This window comes from Dermacentor silvarum, chromosome 7 (genome assembly GCF_013339745.2).
Source record: "Dermacentor silvarum isolate Dsil-2018 chromosome 7, BIME_Dsil_1.4, whole genome shotgun sequence".
Taxonomy (NCBI): Eukaryota; Metazoa; Arthropoda; class Arachnida; order Ixodida; family Ixodidae; genus Dermacentor; species Dermacentor silvarum.
The window spans coordinates 177,599,239-177,621,031 of record NC_051160.1 but is presented as its reverse complement, the minus strand read 5'-3'; the positions used below and the strand labels follow the sequence as shown (position 1 = coordinate 177,621,031).

Below are 21,793 nucleotides of genomic sequence, written 5' to 3'. Positions count from 1 at the left end.
TGTCTGCCTTGCGATGTTGATTAATGAAGAGACCGAGTATTCGAATCTCCTCCACTTCTCGGATGGGTCACTGGCGAGAGAAAGCTGAACTGAGATTTTGCATTTCGGGGAAGGTCGAATATGTGCAAATTGAGACTTGGACAGGGAGCGTTGGAGGCCGCAGTACGTGGCATAGTTCTACTATGCTCGCCGCTGCTTGCCGGCATTCCTCCATCTCTCCTATGTTTCCCGTAGTGGCCTAGATGGTGATGTCGGCGTACAGCGCTTGCTGAACACCATCAACACCCACCAGCTGTGCCAGGAGGTGTGTCATGGCAATGTTAAAGAGAAGCGGGGACAACACAGCCCCTTGTGGTGTTGTCCCCATGTTCCCATCCCAAACGGGTCGTACTCAGTCTCTTGTCTGTGTATATAGGCCAAGTGGTCCATTAAGAAGTATTTGATATAGTTGAATGTACAAGCGCCGCAGTTGGTCTCAGTCAGATGCTTTAGTATGACGGCGTGCTTAACATTATCAAAGGCACCCTTGAGATCGAGTGCCAGGACTATCTTGTCATTGTGTTGGTGTTCTGTGGGTTCGAGGATCTCGTGATGAAGCTGTAAAAGGACGTCTTGTGCCGACTTATGAGGTCGGAAGCTGAACATGGTGTAGGTGAAGGTGTTCTTGCTCTCGAGATATTCCGAGAGGCGGTCACGAAACATCGTTTCCACAAGTTTCCCTACACGTGAAGTGAGGGAGATGGGCCGAAGGTTGTCTATGTTACGGATTTCCCCGCTTTCGGGATAAAGGTTACCAATGATGTCTTCCAACCGGCTGGCAACGAAGTGCCCCCGTCCAAATGGCGTTGATGTATCCGAGTAGGGTTTTGTACGCCCGATCTGGAAGGTTTGCCAATAGTTTGACTGTTACCTTATCCCTCCCGGGCGCCGCCCCTCTGCTCATTTGTGCAAAAGCCGTGCGAAGGTCGTGAAGCTGGAAAGGCTTATCCATTTCCGGATTATCACAGCCTGCATACAAATAATCCATCCCTCGCGGGTAGTGCGCGATTGAGGTGTTTCTGGGTTTCCAATCGTGTTTGTGTAGGGTCTATGAGACTCCTGAAGAGCCGCCAAGTGTTGCGGCTCGACATCTGTCTTGCTGCGCTGTTACAATTATCTACCCAGTTAGTGTCAGCGAGCTGGGCAGTGTACTCGGCTGCTTGCTGAGTAAGGTCAGAGATACGAGCGCGGAGTTTACGATTGTGTTTCTGTCGCCGCCATCATTTGGATAGGCTGCGGCGAGCTTCCCAGAGGTGCATCAGGTGGTTATCCACGTGCGGTGCACATTCTGTAAGCTGTATCTGCTTTTCGTGTGAGTGCGTGTGCCTAATTGGAGTAGTCTTGTTCCAAGAAAAAAGTTACTGGGAGGGCCTGGCGGAAAGCATTCTAGTCGGGAAGTTTGGCTTGCGCAAGGGTGCGAGTGCAAATGTTCAGTATGCAGTGGTCGCTACCGAGGGTGTCCTCAGTGTTGATGCAATCTGCGTGTCGGATGAGTTTCGTGAGGGTAAAGTCGGGGCAGGGGTCCCGAGTGACGGAATTCCCTACACGTGTTGGGTTGACTGGGTCAGTTAGAAGAGTGATGCCCCGCGTAGATATAAGTCCCGCCAACTTACGACCACGTGGCTCTTCTTTGCGATAGCCCCACATGGGAGAGAGGGCATTAAAATCGCCCACTATCATCAGGGGATCGTGACCCGCGATCCTTAGCACTGCGGTAAAGATGTTAGAGAAATTGACGTTTATGGAGGGCAGTATATATTAAGTATGTGTACGGGGCTATCTGTCGCCACAGAGGGAGGACAGACACCATCAGGAACGAATATTCCAGATTTAGGTCGAAATCAATCTCTTGTGCTGTGTAGCCTTTATTGACTAAGAGACAGGTGGACGGGTCTCGCTGAAAAGCGTTATAGCCCGGGAGCTTAACTGCAGCCCCGGTTTCTTGCAGCACAAGGACTGTGGTGGGGTGTTCGAGATTGTCAATGTACGCCCTTAAGTGGGTGCGTTTCGTCCAGTCTTTGAAACCCGGACAGTTCCACTGTACAAGGAGAGAGCTTTGCAGGGGGCGCCGCCCTCTAGGAGTTTGGTTGGGAGGGGACGCAGCCATGTTGATTTTAAGGGAGATTGCCTTGGAGAGCTGGCCCAGGTTCCATCACCTGCAGCGAAAGCAATTGCGGCTCCCCTGAGAGTTCGGTTAGATCGATGGGTCGGGTGAATTTTGATGGGCGGTTCGCGTCTTTAAGGGGCCCCGTTAGGCGGAAAAGCCGGGGGTTTGACTCTTGCCACGTCTTAATGTTGGCCGTAACCATCGCTGTGAGTGCCTTGAGAAGGCTGTCTTGGATTTGGTCAAAATTTTACATCTGAGTCATTAATTCGGCAAGGGCATTTTTGAGGGCGGTGAAACGCACGAAAGAGCTAGAGGGTGTCGGGTCCGCCGACACCGCTTCATCGGTTTCGGAGCTACCTTTGCAAGGGGTGGGGAGGACCGAGCCGTTTCTAGCGCAGGAATGTTGGCGTTAAGTTGAGCATTTTGTGCCCGGAGAGTCTCGAGCTCACAGCGGAGGTTCGCAACGTCAGAATTAAGAGGGGGAGGAGGTAGGGGAGGCGGAGGAGGCCCGTCTGGGCTGCCTACCTTGGGCTGAGACATATTCTTTGGTGTGCCAGATAGAGGGCCCTCGAGAGCCGGGAAATCCCCTCCCCGTCTTGGAATGTAGGGGCGTCTGGATCCTGTGACGCTTTCGGGTTAGTTGACCGAGGAGACATGGGGGCATGTCCAGGCAAGGTGCCCGCCGGTGCCGCTAGTCCGGTTGTGCCTTTCGTCATCTTGTTGCTAGGCGTAGGAACTTTTGGAGTGGTTACAGGACCCGAGGGCACTGCAGGCCGAGGTTGGGTTCGTTGACCGGTTGGGTTTCCCGATTGTTGCGGCCGTCAGAACTTGGCTTTGCAGTCTTGCGAGCCCGTAAGATGACCGCCACCGCACACGATGCAGGAAGGAGTGCACTCGTGGGGCACCATGTTGCCGTCTTCGAGGACTACGACCATTTCGCCGCAGTGTCCGCAGCAATTGTCTTGAGGATTCTGGCATAAGTCCGGACGGTGACCGATGGTGCCCCATCGGAAACCCGCGGGAATAGTCCCCTTATATTCGCGCACCAGTCACCACACTGTTAAAGTGCACATAACGCAGTACTCTGTATCCCACGAAGGTGAGCAAGGGCAATCGTCGACTTCCCCAGCTTGCGGATGAAGGCTATCTCTCCTCCGGGGCACTGGACTTTAGATTTCAGGGTGGTAGAAGTTTCCTGCTGAAGGACCGTAATAATCCCCCTGCAGGCTTCACCATTGACTTCGGCGTGTCTGACCACCGGGATGGGGCCTTTGGAAACATTGAGTGTAAATTCACGAGCGAGCGCGTTTGCCGCATTGACGTCTTGAGTGGTGGCAATGACGATATTCTGGTCCCAGATGGGCCAGACACTAAGAATGTCCACCGAAGAGGGATTTACATAGGCGGAGAGCGAAGCACCAAGCTCACCGTTCTGCAGGGCCATCTTCAGAGAGATCGTCACTCTGGGCTTGATGACGATCATGAAATCTTCTTTGCGGAGTCGAGGCATAGCGGTAGGCCGCCATTTCTTTGATCCCGCTGCTTGCGAGAGCTGAGGGTTGGACCTTGCAGTATTCGGAGGCACAGATACACCGGCACTCACAGAGAGTTTGTTGACCACCGAGGTGTTCGGGCATTGCTGGCGTTTACGAAGTGCCACCAAGGAGAAAAGGCCTTCATCCACTATATACTCCATCGGAGTGGAAGTTTCAAGCGAAGAAGGGGCTTCTGCGACGATTTCTGACCATGCCATCATCTCGGGATCGTACCCACGCCAAGCAGAGGCCGCCATAGCGGCCGCGGAGAACGATGGCGACCGACTCCGGGGCGTTAGGCCCAGCTGAGTGAAGTGGTGAAGGCAAAAATGGGCCTAAAAGCCCCAAAAATTGGCCCACCTGGTCCAGAGTGGTATCTTTGGGCGCCGGGTGATGTTCTCCATCTAGTAGAGGCAAAATTTCACGGGGTCCCTTGGAATTTTTGGTAAACCGGACGAAAATTGCCGGAGCCGATGTGAGGCACGTTCGCTCGCTCCGCACTCGCAGCGTTACTGCCTTGCTTGTGCACACGTGACTCATGCTTGTTAATTTAATTAGTAAGGAAATGTTTACCTGTTTATACGGCCGATAAAACTACTATCCTTACTTCATTTAGCTGTCTACTAATTCGCTTTCGCATTTCAGGCGAAACTGCATCTCTTTATTGCGATAGCAATTACATGGACACTCCAAGCACATTCCTGCTGTCGTCATCGCCGTGAGGTTCCGTATAAATTCCAACGGTTTGATAAACTCATCGCTGCGTGCCGTATGCTGTATGTACAAGTAAAAGCACGAGAGGGACGCGCACTTTCACAGAGAGTGAACGCACAGCGGAAAGCGAACACGACCTCTCCGGTCGTGCGAAAGGCCTTGGGGGGATGGGAGGGAGGAGAGCTGCGGCAGTAAATGCGTATCTTGCGACCTGGCGCAAGGGTAACTGGTGACTCAATCGCCCATGCGAAAGGAGGAAAGCGAAAAGGCAGTGTGGGAGGGAGGGTGTACGGCTTCTGCTCTGCCAGGAATTGTGTACTTGTACTTTGCGCGGCTGAGGGCTGTCACACGCACCATATCTTGAAAGCGATCTCCACGTGGCTCTGACCTTTGTATGCGCTGTGCTTTCTCCGCTCAGTTTCCGTTGAAGCGATAGACCACACGAACCTTTGGTCACTGCTTCTGCCGTGCTTGCTCACGCCAGCGTTTTGATAGTGCTTGTCTGCGGTCATCGAGTGTGAGCTATTCATGTTTGCTTGAGCGCGCTGACACTGTGCTTGTTAATTCAGTTAGTAAGCGAATGTGTCCTTGAAGCGATAGACCACGCGAACCTTTGGTCACCGCTTCTGCCGTGCTTGCTCACGCCAGCGTTTTGATAGTGCTTGTCTGCGGTCATCGAGTGTGAGCTATTCATGTTTGCTTGAGCGCGCTGACACCGTGCTTGTTAATTCAGTTAGTAAGCGAATGTGTCCAAGTTTATGCAGCCCATAAAACTTCTATCCTTACTCCGTATACTCTACTAGTAAATTTGCTATCACCATTGATGGTTCGCCTTTCGCTCGAAACTGCAACTTTTTAAGTACTTCTCTTGTTTTTGAGCAACTTTACCACTGGAAAATTTATTTGGACATACTGGGTTGAGTTGTTCGTATCTTTATAACTCTTCCTTTGACAATGAGCAGTCAAATCCATGTGACAAAAAACTGTCGATATCCATAACATCCTGCCAAGCTGGTGCGGGGACATCAGGTTGGTATCACCTTCGTTTGTGCATCAGTTTCTGGCCTAGCAAGCCACGTCACACAGTGGCTGCTCTGCTATGCCAGAATTTGCTAGTACAGCTTCACAGTTTTTGATGAAGCAGCGTACTTGGAAAAAAAAAAAGGACGTTCACACAAACGTTAATGATGTGGACATACTCAGCGCCTTTGTATATCTTCATCATTCATGTTTGTGCAAATGTCTTTTGCTGCTTCACGAACATCATAGATCACGAATTAGCCCTGTTAAGTAAAGCTTAACAGTATTCCTCGTTTATGTAAGGTCAAGCTGCTTTGATGTACTTATTTCACTCTTGAATGCTGTAAACGCCACTATGAAGATTGTTAGCTTGAAGAACCATATGGTAGCAGGCAGTACAGAAATTGAAACGTGACAGGCGTAGGCTACAACTTAAGCCATAGGAAGAAGTACAACATTTCAATAAAACCAGCCTTAACTATACAAACAACGTATAGTAGTTTCATGAAGCTTCAATTGCAATCTTGTACAAAGCTCCCATATTTGAGTTGAAACATCTTGTCTTTTTGTGTTTGTGGACCCCGTTAATTTTAACCGTTGACTATGATAAATCCTAAGCGGGCAAGTTTTTGTCAAAACCTCGGCTTCAAAGAACATATTGAACAAGCTAGTGAATCTAAACAATCGTCGAACAAGGGACGTGGGGAGCCAGTGTGGTTTCAACAAGTGGACTTGCATTTGTCAGATCAGTATAAGTCCCCTTGGGTTGAATGACATACTTTCTGGACCGTTGTATAAGTACCACCTCTCACTTTTCACAAGCTTTGAAGAAAATATTGGCGACATTGGTTTCGTATCCAATTGAACCGCGCAGGCAATTTTCACCGTTAATTTGACCCTGATGTTACCAACGAAATTGATCGAATTATTCGGTGGGTTGAATAACACGACGTAAAAAAAACTAAAAAATAAATTGCGAAAATAAACTGCTGATTTATTTGGCAGTATTTGCCCGATTCTGGCACGCCCTTTAATCAAACGCGCGCCCTTTTCTTTATGTGTCCAAAGTAGAAAACTAACACAGAAATGGCACTAAGCCTCCCAAACAAAATAGAAATATAATGTGCCCCAGATTTTTGGGCAAGAATCGTAGGCAAGGGCCTAATATGTATTGCATAATGGTGGCCGGCTTCCTCAAGTCAGCTTTGCCGCAGTACATATCTGTTATGTGGTAAAGCATACGAACGCCTTGAAGGCGATATTGGTTTCGTATCCAACTGCACCGCGCAGGCAATTTTCGCCCAGTTCTCCTGAAAAAAAATATGTGCGTATTAGAATCAGGTAAATATCGTAATCACACATTTTGAGCTACTGTTATTGCTTGAAAAATCTTCTAGGGCAGGCTGAAAATAGCCGTTTTCGGTGGGAGGTGACATGTTTGACACATTCACTGTCCCCTGAGCCCCAGTGAGACAGACGCTGTCACTAAAGATGGTGGTATTGGGGTCAACACCACTGGGGTCAAGTGCACACTGAATGGTTGAGTTCAGGTTACCCGGTAAAGGCCAATTTTAGGCTCGAAATAACGGAACTTTGGGGCCGTAAGAAAGCATGAGCGCCAGTCGAGACTTTCGGTCGGGATCTAATTTACCAAAAAATTGAATTAACTGGACTCAAATTTTCATTACATTTTTTTTGCAATTTATTTAATTTATTTTTACCTTCAGGGCCTTTCAGCATTATAGAGGAGGCGGGCATGTCAGCCACAAACATACACAAATGTCCATAAATATAAATACGGCACAAAGCAGTTTTAGTATAAAATTGCAGTGCAAGATACAGAAAAACAATTATAATACAAATGTGCTGCAACGTTATTTGTGATATTACTGCAATAACACAATAATATAAACATAATAGTAATAGAAGTGTAACACTAATAATTCTAGCAATAATACAAGTGTAAGGTTACCTTAAGTTAATCAGATGCAATGAGGTTAGTGTTAAAAATGGCATTTATCTGTGATACTCGCAATACTATGTGGCAACTGGTTCCACTGTTTGCAAGTTTTAGAATTTAAAAGAAAAGTTGCAATTTTGCAGTGAGAAACAAAAAGCATGATCAAGTTTAAGAGAGCTGACATTTCGGCACGTTGGTTAAGCTTCATCTTATGTGCAGCGCAAAACTCAAGGACGGAAACAGAGACATGACGGGCGCTGACTCGCAACTGAGAAATTTATTGAAATGAACACAAATTTTATACGTGATCACATCGCGTGGACTCCAAGAATGTTACACAAGAACCATCGTGGTGCTGCAATTGGAAACATGCTCATACATCCCACATAATGATGTTGCGCGCATACTGTAGTTTGCTTAATGTTGCACGCATAATGTTGTGCGCCTAATGTTGACATCTGGGCCTTATGAGCATGCTCCTCATTACAGCACCACGCTTGTTCTTGCATAACATTCTTGGAGTGCACGCGACATGATCTTGTATTAAATATGTGTTCATTTCAATAAACTTCTCAGTTGCGAGTCCGCGCGTTTCCTGTCATCTTCATTTCCGTCCTTGTGTACTGTACAAAGCGACGTGATATGAATTACGGTGGAGCTACAATAAAAGAGCGAAGGTTTCAGTTGTGGTCATATACTGTATGGATCAGAGTGAGACCTGATTTCTTGCTGTGGTTAATTAGCAACAGGAAGGTAAGAGAGGACTTCATGCTCATTAAATTTGCTGTACAGTTGTATGATGAATAAATTTAACTGAGTGATCGTATACAGCTTCAAGCTGATTGACAAGACTCATATTACTAGGCGCCCATACAGATGAGGCATATTCCAAATGTGGCCGGATATTGCTTGTGTAAAATAGTTCTTTTAATGCCACAGGAGCAAGGTAAATATTTCTTTGAATATAGCCAAGACTGTGATTAGCTTTTGCGATGACTGATTGTACGTGTAACTTCCGCTTTAAATCAGAGGTTATGTGTATTCCTAGATATTTATGTGATGATACTCTATCAAAAACCATGTTGCCCAGTAAGTAGTGTACGGTTCTTGGTGCATCACGGGAGATGCGCATTGATTTACACATGGACTCGTTTAATTACATGTTTAACACTAGTTAAAAATGTTATTAAGATCAGTCTGAAGGTAAACAATGTCATTATGGGTTGTTATTTTGCAGTAAATGACACAATCATCCCAATAAAGACCTACTATGGAAGAAATAATTTGTGGGAAGGTCAGTCGCACCATTGTATAAGTTGCAACCCCCTTAAGACTGAAAAAGTTTTTTTTTAAATATATTTAAGTCACACCGGTGTATAAGACGCACCTGCTCATTCGGTGACCGATTGAAAAAAATTGCAGTGATGTTTCACTTCGTGAATGCTGGTCACGCGCAAGAGTATGGGTGCCATTCCTATATAATTGGGACAGCAATGATATGGACACTCCAGGCGCATTTCTGCCGTCGTGGTTGCCGCGGTGTTCCGTATGCTGTATGTGCTAGTCAAAGCGCGTGACGGTGAGCCAAATACTCAACAAGGATGGTCTACTCGTGGTCGGCCTACCGCGACTTACGTTGCTGCTCCGTCCTTCTCGCACGGTGCTCGGCAACTCAATGACGAGAAGAGCCCGGTACCTCCATAGCGCGCACACAACCCATAGCAACTGCCAGAGGAGGTCAACCGAGCACGCTTCGCGTGCCATGGCATCCAATCCGATTTTGACAGCAGTTTTTCCAGAAAAAAATGTACATAAGTCTATAATTAAAAACGCACCGTCAAAAAAATCAGAAAAAAATGCGGCTTATACACTGGAAAGTACGGTAATATAAATTATAAATAGTAAAGGGCCTAGAACTGAACCTTGTGGGGCACCTGAGAGCACAGGTGTTGCAGGAGACTCAAAACCATTAGCGGACACAAGCTGAGTGCACCAGGATTAATCTTAAGGACGCCTAATTTTTAATGTAGAAGAGAGTGAGTCACTTTACCAAAGGTGTGGCAGAAACAGGAAAGATGCAATCAGTTAATGATACGGAATCAAGAGAGATGTCAAGATTGGTAGAGAGGGCTAATAATAACTTGAGTTTCACACTAAAAGAACCAGCGGAAACAATGCTGTGCGGGTGTGAAAAAATTGGTATCTAGAGAAGGGGGTGACCAGGAGAAAATATATGATATTCTTCATGATTTCACATGGTATAGACATGAGAGATACGAGGTGATAATGATTTGGATCAGAAGATGAGGTGAACTTATGAACAGGAGTCACTTTGCCTATCAGCCAGTCTTCAGGAAGCAAGCTGTAAAGGAGTAATTGTGAGAATACGCACTTTGATATAATAAAAGAGTAGTACTTGGTGTTTATAAGAAACTTCGCATTAATGCCATCACTACCATGCGACGACAAATCTTTTGTTTGTTAATAATCAACTGAATTCCTGGAGCACATCAAAGGGAACCTCGATTATACGTCCCCGTTCATGCGACGACCCAAATTTTACGACGAATTGGTTTGGTGCTGGCAAAACCCCCATGAAAATAATGTATTAAAGACCTCGATTATACGACTCAATTTTATGCCGACCCCGCCTCGTACAATTCCCTGTTACCATCCAAAAAAAAGAAAGCCCTAAGAACACGCAGGCTGGCACATGAGCACATTGCAGCCGGCTAATAACGGGTGCGAATTACCATATTTACCCGAATGTCATGCGAGGGGCGACTTTCCAGTCACGCAAAACAAAAGTAAAATAAAACTGTGAATGAAACGCGAGATGAATGGAAAAAGAAATGGTACCTTTATTCAAGGAATCAAAATTCGGAAACTAGTTCTGTTCACTATCATTGTCGTCTGAAGAGGAAAGGAGACGGAGCTTTCTTTGGGTTGTATTATCGGGCGATCACTTTCGTAGATAGTTCCACTTCCGTGAAATTTCACGTGACTTGACACAGAAAGCGTCCCCGACAAGTGTTTCTGGTGCCTTCCTAAGCTCGCTATCAGCACCAAGAGAGCTGCCGGCAGTATACTTCCGAGGGGTTCGGTGCCAGGACAAGCCAAGTCTCAGGAAAGCGAAACTATCTCCAAAAGTGATCACCCGGAAATCAAGTCATCTTCCGTGCCGCCGAGCTTGTTTGAGATTCAAGTACTTCTGAAAAGACCGCACAACCATTTCATTTGGGGTGAGTACCGCGCCACTTCAAGTTCTACAGAGCCTTTCCTACTGGCCTCTCATTTAAAGCAGGCCTGCCGCTGGTCCCACGATCCACAAATCGCCGACTCGTTGACATCAAGACACCGGGGCACGGCGTACTTTCACAGCTCCTCGGCCATCAAAATTGCTCGTCTCTCAAAGCGGGCGTTAACCAGTTGAACTGCGAAGCAGCGCATTCGGTCTAAGATTGATCCTGGTGTACTCAGCTTGTGTCCGCTAATGGTTTTGAGTCTCCTGCAACACCTGTGCTCTCAGGTGCCCCACAAGGTTCAGTTCTAGGCCCTTTACTATTTATAATTTATATTGCCATACTTTCCAGTGTATAAGCCGCATTTTTTTCTGAACATTTTTTTGTAGTTCAGCTCCGTAGTTGAACTGCAAAAAACTGTAGGGCATAGCAGCATCGTAACCAGTCACAAGAACAGCAAAAACAGCGTCGATTCCAACCAAAAACAAGTTCTGACTTCAGTCCACTTGTCTATGGATTGGATTGAGACGTAAAATTACAGGTTGCCAGCGTAATGCTAAAAATCGCGGGATTTAGAATATTTGTTTTATCATGCGTCAATTTTGCCGTTATTCAAATAAAACGCAACGGTTGAGTTGAAGCAACGAAAATTATGAAAAATATTCTCATTACAATCAAATAAATTGGGCAATTTTTTAATAATTAAATTTACCTTCCTTGGAGCAGTGCAGGTTGGGGCCGCGGGCTTATTCAGGCGGTCTATGCCAGTTCTTTTAGGAAGACTGAGTGTCACTGCCTATATTTTTAGTTTTTCTATTATGGTCCCCTTAAAGTCGTATAATCGGCGTTCCACTGTGTACTGTTCAGTCCATCAAGGGAAATTTGTGTATTGGAAAATAGGTAAATTGTTAATGTGGCAACCCTGGCAAAGTTAAACAGAAGCACCTCCTCAGGAAAGGATCGAATTGCCAACAAGATCCTGTGCAACCTTGACAACAGAGCAATGAAAACTTGCTTGTTTTCATGAATGAATGCTGGGACAAGGGTGAGATCCCAGCGGCGTCGAAACATGCAGAAATCACGATGATTCCCAAACCAAGCAAGCCGCTGGCAATAGAGAATCTCCGCCCCGTCTTTCTCACCTCGTACCTAGAAGACAATGCATATATTCTGGACACCATGTTCGGCTTTCAACAACATCTGTCCACCCAAGACGTATTCCTTCACCTGAAGGAAGATCTAATAGACTACTTCAACAAACACAACAAGTATTCTATCTTGGCGCTCAGTGCTAAGGAGGCTTTTGACAGCGTGTGACATGAAGTCATCCTTCAAAATCTGCAACGCACTGACTGCGCAAAAGAGCTTTTCACTATGTGAAGAATTTTCTGACAAACAGAACAGCAACCAGAGGAGTGGGCAATTTCCGCACAGAGAAATTTGGGGCACCAAATGAGCGCAAGGCTCAGCCGTCTCGCCCCTGCTTTTCAATATGGCCATGATGTGGCTACCCAGAGAGCTCCGCGATATAAATGGCTTAGACCATGCCATATACGTAGATGACATCACCCTCTGGTCGATTCGACTGGCAAGCAGCAAGACTTACTGCAAGCAGCAGTCGATTGAACTGAAAGCTAGCTCAGAGCGTGCAGCTTGTAGTGTGCTCCCGAAAAGTCTGAGTTGCTGGTTCTCAAAGCAAGAACACGAGGCAGACCAACAGCGCACGTGCAACCCCACCCCAGTATCACACTAAGTAAGGTAGACATACTGAAAGTGGAGTTGCTATGTGTTCTTGGCCTCGTCAGTCGTAAAGACCGGTTCCCAAACTGCAGGCCTCACTTAGGCAAGTGAGGCACCGCAATCGACGGTTTGCCAACAGGTGGCATGGCCTCAAAGAACAAGACATGCTTCGAATCATGCAGGCGTTCGTAACCAGTCGAATAACGTTTGGTGCACCCTATCTCGACCTAAAAAAGGCTGAGACGTGAAACTAAACTATCATCAGAAAAGAAACCAAGATCGCCATTGGAGTTTCTGATAAAGCTTCAACGGTCCGCCTAAATAAACTAGGGCTCCATAATATGTGGGAAGAACTACAGGAAGCCCACAAGGCAAATCAAATTGAGCGCCTGAAACTGACCCAAGAAGGCCAAACTCTAGTGCATCGTTATAAATGGTTACACAGTTACATGCCGCCGGCAGAAGAAATTGAAGCAAAACAGCGAATCCCAAATGACTTACGGGATTGCGCGACTGAGCACATCGAGCGTCGATTCCTCGGGCCCGTGGCTAGGCATTTCGCGCATCGATACTTGGGACTGCGCGATTAAGCACATCAAGCGTCGACTCCTCGAGCCCGCAGCTAGGCATTTCGCGTATAGGCACTTGGGACTGCGCAACTAAGCACATTGAGCGTCGACTCCTCGGGCTCGTGGCTAGGCATTGTTGTTGCGCAAAATTGTTTTTCTGCCTTTCTAGTCGCTTTTGTATTATGTCTAATTTCATAAAACTATTCTGAGAAGTCTACAGTGCTACTTACATAGGCAGATAAAGTCTGTTTGCAACATTTTCTGCTCTGGGCACGCGAGCTAAATGGCTGTGTCAGTCTGTCTTGCTTGTGTCTATTTGCTCTAAAGAAGTACTTAACACTTGTGTAGTAGTAATAAGCTGCACCAAATGCCATGCACTTGCTTTTCTCCTGCTCCAACTGACCCAAAACGCAAAATTTTGTCCTACAGAACTTCTACAATATGCTAATGTGGCTGCTCCTAAATTGCTACAAAACAGCTTTTTTCCTGCTCCAAAAATTGCTCCAATTCTTAAACTGGCTGGATCACCACTGCACATGGAAACTAGCTCACGTGCAGCTTTCTTAAATGTAGTAGCGTTGTCCGAGTATACTATTCACGCTGTTCCACGTCTTGCACAATATCTTTTGAAGGCCATGAGGAAAGCGTTTGTAGTGAGTCCAACCACATGCTCAAGGTGAATTGCTCTAACTGCTGCAGACGACTGCTGCTCTAACTGCTGCACAAGAGCACTATATACACTTTAACGCCACTGCAGTCTTTCACAAAAACTGGCAAACTGGCCCTACAAAGTCAACTCCCATAACTTCAAAAGGGCGTGAATTGCCCACACGATCAATTTGAAGAGGGGTTGCCGGTGCACTCGCAGCCTTGAGTCCGAACCGAGCACAAATCACACATTTTCGAAGCACTCTCTTCACTGCTTGTCGCACTCTGCGCACCCAGAACCATGTGCGAAGTTCATTTAAGGCGTCACCGCCACCGCCATGGAGCACAGTTCAGTGCGCTTGCAAAATGACGAGTCGCGTGACCGGGTGGTTGCACGGCAGCAACGCAGGCGTCTTTTCATTGTATGTGACATCGGCGTTCTGAAGGTGCGTTCCAATCCTCATGACGCCCTTTTCGTCGATAAAGGGATGCAGGTTTCTTATAGACATCTTGTCGACGTCTTGTCCCACTTCAAGTTGGGCTCTCTCTTTGGCATAGGTATCTGTCTGCATTTGCTTGAACCAGATGTTCTCAGCTTCTTGAACTTCAGTAGCTGTAAGTGGTCCTTCTGTATGCGACGTTGGCGATCGACAGTTGCGCACGAAGCGTTTTACCCATGCTGTCACTCGTGCCATTCGTAACCAAGAACTAAATCTTTCGGCACTGAAAAGTGGTTCTCTTATCACGCTCACCAGTACAGGAACGTTTGTTTGTAACTCGGAAGCAACTTGTTCGTCTTCTGGTTTAGAATCTTGAACGTCAGATTTCGTTGGCCAACTAATTCCCACACATAGAAGCCAGTTAGGTCCTTTCCACCACAGCTGGCTATTTCGAAGGTTTGTAAGCGAAAGCCCACGCATCAGCAGATGAACCGGGTTTTGTGTTCCCGGACAGTGATGCCACTGGTATGGATCTGTTACTTGACGTATCTCGTTCGAATCATTCCAGCCGCGTCAGGTTCCGAGCGAGCCGCTTGCGCTCAGTGTGCCAGTCCCCGTCATCGTCCTCTCTCTCTAATATTTAACAAGACCTACCAAAGGTGGTCAATAAATTCTCAACTTCACGAAAGAATGCATTTCGCGCTGCTGTTACAGCATTTTTCGTACATTGCGGCCGGCACCTAACCTAGCGCGCGTGCCCGGCCGATCGCGAAATACAGTTAAACCTGCTTATAACGAACCTCCATATAATGAATTCCTGGATATAACGAAGTTTTTCTATTCCCCGCCGTTGCTCCATAGAAGCACATGTATTTGAGACCTCTACGTAATGAAGTGGCAGCGGGAGACCCCTCGATATAACGAATTTCCACGCCGACAACCTAGAGATTTCGCCCCAAATTTTGTCATTTTTGCGCGAGCAGCATCCGGAAGCACCTCCTCTGCCGCGACGGAATGCGAAGCGAGCACACGTGTGCGAGGCGGGCCTGCATCCCTCGGCCCGGCGTTCTTGCCGCCGCGGGCGTGACCTTTCCCCCTCCCTTCATTCAAACCTGATCCTGCTGCTTGCTGCAGCTGGCCTAGCCCGTCAAGCCGGTACTCTCCTTTTCCAGTTGATGTTGCCGACGTGCTGGCAGACGCTGTGACACATCACACTCGGTGAGCGCGCACACGCACTGTCAAACGCTGGCGGCGTGTGGAAGCGCCGCTGCAGAAGCGAGCGAAGTGACCTTCGTGCTGTTGTCTCTCGCTTCAACGCAAACTGAGCGCCGAGAACACACAGCACGCACAAAGCTACGAGCCGCCAGCGCACCTACACTGCCTAGACTCTGCCCCAACGCAGATCGCTTTCAAGATACGGCCCGCGCGACCGCACGCAGCCGCGCAGTACGCATTTGATGCCAGAGTACAGTACCACGGCCGCTTTTATTTTATTATTATTATTTTTTAATCCAGCGGCCGTGACAGTACAACACCGCCGGCTACCCCCCCCCCCCCTCCCTCGCGCCTCGAGTGCAACGGAAGAAGGCGCGCTTCCTCCCTGCTTTTCTTTCGTGCGCGCGCGAGATTTATGGCATTTTTCACTGGTCGATCTGGAGCAGGATTTTTTGCTCCACGGCTGCGAATCCAAATTTCACTGGTCGAGCTGGAGCGGGTTCGCGCTTTCCACTGGTCATTTCGGATGAACTCGCTCCGCGCCGGATCGCTCTCACTTGCTCCGCTGCCGAGGCGCGGATTCGGGCGGAAATAGGATAAGAAGCATAGGTCACTTCCGATCGCTGGGGGATGGCGATTTTTGTGACGCCTGTGCGCATACTTCCGGTACGATCCAGTGCGGAGCACTTTCGATCGACCAGTCATCGATCGGTCGTCGGCTCCCCTCGCACGTCACTCGCACATACAGCATACGGTGCGCGGCGACTGTGTTATCGCCCTTGGACTTTATACAGAACATCGATGAGCCGAAACCAATATTAGGGCCACAACGCGTCATAGACACCATCTTTAGATAGCAAATACGGATCTCAAGGGCCATACTTTTGCTGGCAGAAACAGAAAATACGTCATAGTTGTCGCCCCCGGCACTTTGGGCGGCCAATGCCATCGTTACAGTACACTGTACCATCGTCAAGCCACCAAGCCAAGCGACATGAAAAGTCAAAATGGCCACTCGGGCCGGCGCGGGGTGGAAGTTCGCAACGTACGATGCGGGAACGGTCCCACAGTTGCGACGCAACAGCGGGGTTACCAATGCATTGGGTTCTATAGGAGCTGTGCCGGGACCGGCCGAAAACGACGTAACAGCTGGGAAAACGCAGCACCCGGGAACGTTACAGTGGGGTTCTGTTGTAACACTATACGATGCTACGTCATCGTGATGCTCACTCTTGGTTTTCGATGCCTCGCGCTTGTGCGAAACGGCACGCGTCCACGCATCCAGTACCTGGTGTGACATTCCAAGGATGAGTGCTTCGACGAAAACGGAAAACGGGTGCACGTTACAATCGAGGGCACGTTAGAATCGAGTAAATACGGTAGGCGTTTCTTTTTTGAATTTTCGTGCTGAACCTGCATATAACCAAATCCTGTTTATAACGAAGTTTTTTGGGAATTTGTCAATTTCATTATATCCAGGTTTAACTGTACTCATTTTGCGGCACATGCATCGTCTCAATGAAGCGGCTTGAATTATCACAATTTCACTGCATTTATGGCAAAGTCAGCAAGTTTGGAAAGCTTGCGCTTACCGAAAGTTTTATATCCCGAAGTCGGTCAGCCTGGATTTTTTACGCTTTATGGTAAGCAAAAGCATTATGCGAGCCTCACAGTTCATTAAAAGAGCCATCGCAATGTCATTGTCGTGGGCTCTCATAACTTTTAAGATGAGGTCAAAAGGATCCATTACTTTCAAAGCAGTCACCGGAGTCAGTGTGTCTTGCAGGTTGTCATTTTCCACAAACAACGAGACATTGGCATCATGTTGAAAACAACGGCTGCGGTGCGGCCACCGTATCTTGAAAGCAAACTGCGATGTGCACAAAGTGCGCGCATGCACAGGCCTCATCTTCAAAGCGATCTGTGATGTGGGCAAAGTGCAACTAGTGCCGGTAGAGTCGTGTGGGCTGTGCATTTTGACGTTTAGTTCGCATTTAAGCGAGAGATGGCACGGAGGTCAATTCGCTCACTGCTGCTGCCGTGACTCCTCACTCCAGTGTATTAACACCGAGTTTCCGCGGTCATCGAGCAAGATGTGTTCATGTTTACCTGTGCGTGCGTGACACCGTGCTTGGTAATTTAGCTGGTAAGCAAATGTTTACAAGTTTCTATGGCCCATAACACTACTATTCTTAGTTTGTATAGCTGTCTACTAATCTGCTATCGCAATCGATGCTTCGTCTTCTGGGTGAAACTGCGAAATTTTTTCCTTACGCTTTCTGTCTCGGCGATCATATGTGTCTTCTACTGTTCGGGAGAGAAATTTATGCTTCTTCATTGGTGTAGCCATTTTGACCAGACACGCACAACGGAGAAAATTGTGGCGATTGTGGTGATCCCATGCAGTCTCGTGCAGGCGCGTGATGACCACACGTGGCTATGGAATGCAGTGGCTCAAATCAGTACTTTGAATTTAATTTCATTCCCAAAACCTCGTTCAAGCGGACGTACGATCGTCACAGTTTTGGAAGGGCCTTCTAATTTGACTACTCGGTAGTTCCAATTTCAGTTATGTCCAGTTTCGTTCTTGAAAAGTTAGTTGAAGCAGAAATACCAAATGAAACAACTTCTTTAGGAAGAGACTTTTATGTATTACTTTCTATGGACAGCTGAAGGGAATCGGAAAATCTTCGTTGTGGCAGAAATTTCGTTGAGTGGTGTTCGTTGTAGGGGGATTCGACTGTAATAAATCACACGCTTTATGCAGAGCACTTAAATCTGTCTCTCAGTGATCAGAAAGACCTACCCTACCAACTCAGTACGTTTGTAAACAATCATCAAAATAGTTTCAAGGTCCGCTTACTCTTCTACTATATGATGTATAGTTCAGCAGAAATCCGCTAGGTGGAGATAAGTAATTAAAGGGAAAATGAGACATCCACCCAGATGGTAGAGCGGCTGCCCCGGATAGGCGGTGGTCCCGGGTTCGAGTCCCGGACCAGGACGAATTTTTCTTCAACTGCGAGGCTTTCTTTCGAGGAACCCGTATGGGTTTCCTTTGTAGCAATTGCTACATTTGGGTGGATGTCTCATTTTCCCTTTAATCTTCTACTATAATGAGCTTTGGGCGACTATGGGTATATTGTCACGTTGTAGTGATGGTCAAGGACACAGTATCAAAACTGTGAATGATGAAACTAACTCTTTATTGGGTGAACTTGTGCTCCTTAAAGCAAGTGACATTCAAAGCTCAAGGATAGCGGCTAACACAGTTGGCGATCTTCGATCATCTAATCTGCAGGTCAAGCTTCCAAGGTTCTAGTGTAATCACTGGTGCCCACGTGTCTTCCAGAAGTACTACACAATTCCTGTCGTGCATATAATCAAATTGCACATGGTTCAAGGACAACAGACAACGCATAGAGCCATCGATAACATTCGAGAAACTTTCGATACATGCAGGCGTGTCCTGTGCTAAACGTTTAACATTTGTTAGCCGGTGAAAAGCGGTCACCTGAGAAACATAAATAAGTGTACGTGTCAATTTGATTAAATAAAAGATGGTGGAGTGAAATGCATCAAGATGGGCACCTGTCATAAATGGGCTGTCATGTGTAATTGCTGAAGTGGGTGCAAGTTGTGAGCATGATGAACTGGACATATCATATTTGTAGCAATTCATTTTTATTGCATGTGTTGTGGCTTGAACTGTGTCCAGGTGGCTCAGCACCAGGTGAGCTCCGTGCAGACCCTCGCCAAGTTTGTGGGTTGGAAAGTGCTCTCCACATGCAATAACGTGGGTGTGGGCCCCTTGGAGGCATTGGGAAATGCCAGCTCTATCCTCATGGCATCACCTACCGGAGACAAGTGAGTAACGAATTGGATGCTACAAGATTTCGTTTCATATTTCTGTATGCTTGCGTGAATATCAGCTTTCTTTTCGAGCACAGCTCTTTGGCAACGTTCCTACTGCAAGCGTCTGCCTTCCCGGCATAACCGAGCAAATGAGCCTAGCGAAATATGAAAGCGAACACGGAGCAAAGCTGGCAATGAAAAAAACAGCGAGAGCGAAGAGGCGTGAGGAGGAAAGCAGCGAGGAGGGTACCGCAGAACCATGGGGCCAGAAAGCGGAGGAGGCCAAAGAGTGAGAAGGAAAGCAGAGTGGCCACCAGGCCGGCGCGTAAACAAAGTGCTGGCGCGGGCTTCGGACTCACTGGGCTTGCGCTACTGCGCCGCGCTGCCGCTAGAGAATGCGCAAGCCACGCGTTCACGCTTTCTTTCGGAACAATGAGCAACACAACCGGTGGAAATGTCTCGTCCACAGCTGCTGCTAAACGGGCTGCCTGCAGAGAGGCTCAGCGCTGCCGCCAAGCGCACCCCGTTGTTGAGGATCAAATTCTTTGCCACAATATATCGCGAATTCAAAACTAAACAGCTGCACTCAGAAATATGCATTGGGGAGTATCCTAAGCGTCGGTGAAATTTTTAATGTGAAAAACATCGGCGGAGCCCATCTCACGATCACTATCGAGGGTAATGCATTTAGCATTGAATCAATATTGCAACACAACGTATATCCCCCGTCGAAACGAGTTAGGTTTGAGGTGGTGTACGGCAGCAGGATTCCTCTTTCATGCCTACCTAAGAATGCTCGGCACCATCTAGTGCCGCTGCCACGAAGCCTGCGCGTGGCCTCTGAAATGCATGGCATGCTGGTGCGTGTGAACGCTGAGAAACGCATCATGCGACAACCGGGCTCCCCTCTTGCGCTTCTTTCTGGACACGCTGCGCCGTCTAGTGGCACCGCCGTGCATGGCCTCCGAGACGAGAAGTGTGGCACACCGATGTCTGCAAACGGTGAGAATTGTTCCCTCGCTTGCCACGCACTCAGTTGCACATACTCAGTGATCCAAGTTGCGAGAGGTTCTTTGAAGAGCAGCACATACCCTGTGCGTTCATGGCACATGCTCAGTGCTGATGTGGTGGCGATAGTGAAGGTTCGCTGCGGCAGCATAGCTGCAGGGACTGGCAACGAAGTTAGAGGGTACTAGCGAAATACTGGCCTGACCGTTACACGGACGGTGGCAGCGGAAGGTGACCTAATCCTCCAATATGACAAAATTATCTTACTCGCGGATGGTGCACGCAGTATTTGCAACATATTGTTACACTGCGTAAAAGGTAGTGGAGCAGCAGCATCCGCAGCAACAACATTAGGCGAGCATCAAGGAAGAGAAAGATGACGTGCAGTATTGGCACCCACTTGCCCTGCGGCTCCCTGAAATAAACACCTTCTACACATCCCGTAACTGAGTGGTGGAGGTAGGGATGGTCGATAAATTTTTTTATTCAATTAAAGATTAATTGTTCATCATTTTAGCTTTAATCGATTAATCGCTTTCGATGCAGGGTTTTTCATCGATTAATCTAAATTTTTGCTAGGCACGTTAAAAAGGTTGAAACACAGTTATATACTTTTCTAGAACTCTAATTTAATGTTTGAGAGGTGGAACCAAGTTAGACATACAAGTGTATAAAGTTTAATGTTTAATTTGTTAAAAACTAAATAGAGGTGGCACTAGTGGCCTTTGAATATATAAACATTATATATTATTAAATGGCACTTAAAGCAGCATTAAACAAGATAAATAGCACTAGTCAATTCCTGTTCAATACAGTTAAACAAGAAATAAGAAAAATTGCAGAAGTAAAAGGTGAAATCCAACTATAGTATGCAAGGAGTTGCAATATGCACAGGGGAAATGTATTACTGGAGTGAGGGTGGAAGTGAACACGTCTGACGCTGGATATCAGAGGCCATGCAATTTGTCGTGCAAGTAGTGTTTTTTCCCTGGGCGTCACCATAGACAGCAAGATACTGTAGCGATGCGTGGTTGAAAGTTTTGTGGCTGCATCAGTGCAAATGGACAACGCACTTCGTCGCTTGGCAGGTGTACGTTGGGGAAACAATCCAATGTCCATGCTTGCACTGAATGCTGCACTGACAACAAGCCGCATCCTCTATGAATTGCCGCTCATATATAACCATCACCAAGTCAATTCGAGTGCTTGGAGGCAGTATATAGAAAGGGACTTCGCTTAGCGATGGGAGTTCCTCGGCAAGCTTCAAACAGGAAGGTTATAATGAAGCAGAATCTCTTCCACTCTGCCTCTTGGCATCTCAGGCCTTGTTAATGCAGCTATTAAGGCTCAGGGAGTCCCCCGAAGGCACGGCGCTTCTCCCGTGGCTTCTCCGGCGGAGCAAGAACCGTTTCCACGCGGCGCTGAACACCTTCCGATTTTCAGGATTGAAATGGCCTAAACGGAGTCGTCTCGACCCGCCATGGTCTTTTTCGGACGTTACCTGCAGCCTCAATGTACCTCGGCTACCGGCGTTAACGCGCCATTCCAACTGCCGAAGCTAAGTTCCTCGTACTGGACCACTTGAGCACAGTGTATCAAAGCCACCTACAAGCGTGCACAGATGCGTCGGTGTGTGCACAAACATATAGCTGCGCAGCGGCACTCTGCATACCCTCCCTTGATGTATCATGGTCTGGCCGC

General features: G+C 47.5%; 1 protein-coding gene across 4 annotated transcripts in view; it reads left to right on the top strand.

Moving 5' to 3' along the window:
- LOC119458722 (mediator of RNA polymerase II transcription subunit 17) overlaps nucleotides 1-21,793 on the top strand; it is a 201,956-nt gene that overhangs the window by 156,908 nt on the left and 23,255 nt on the right. For all 4 annotated transcript variants that reach the window (XM_037720581.2, XM_037720580.2, XM_049671394.1 and 1 more), the window contains exon 12: nucleotides 18,948-19,096. In XM_037720581.2, the coding sequence (XP_037576509.1) occupies nucleotides 18,948-19,096 (149 nt within the window). The remainder of the gene's footprint in view (nucleotides 1-18,947; nucleotides 19,097-21,793) is intronic.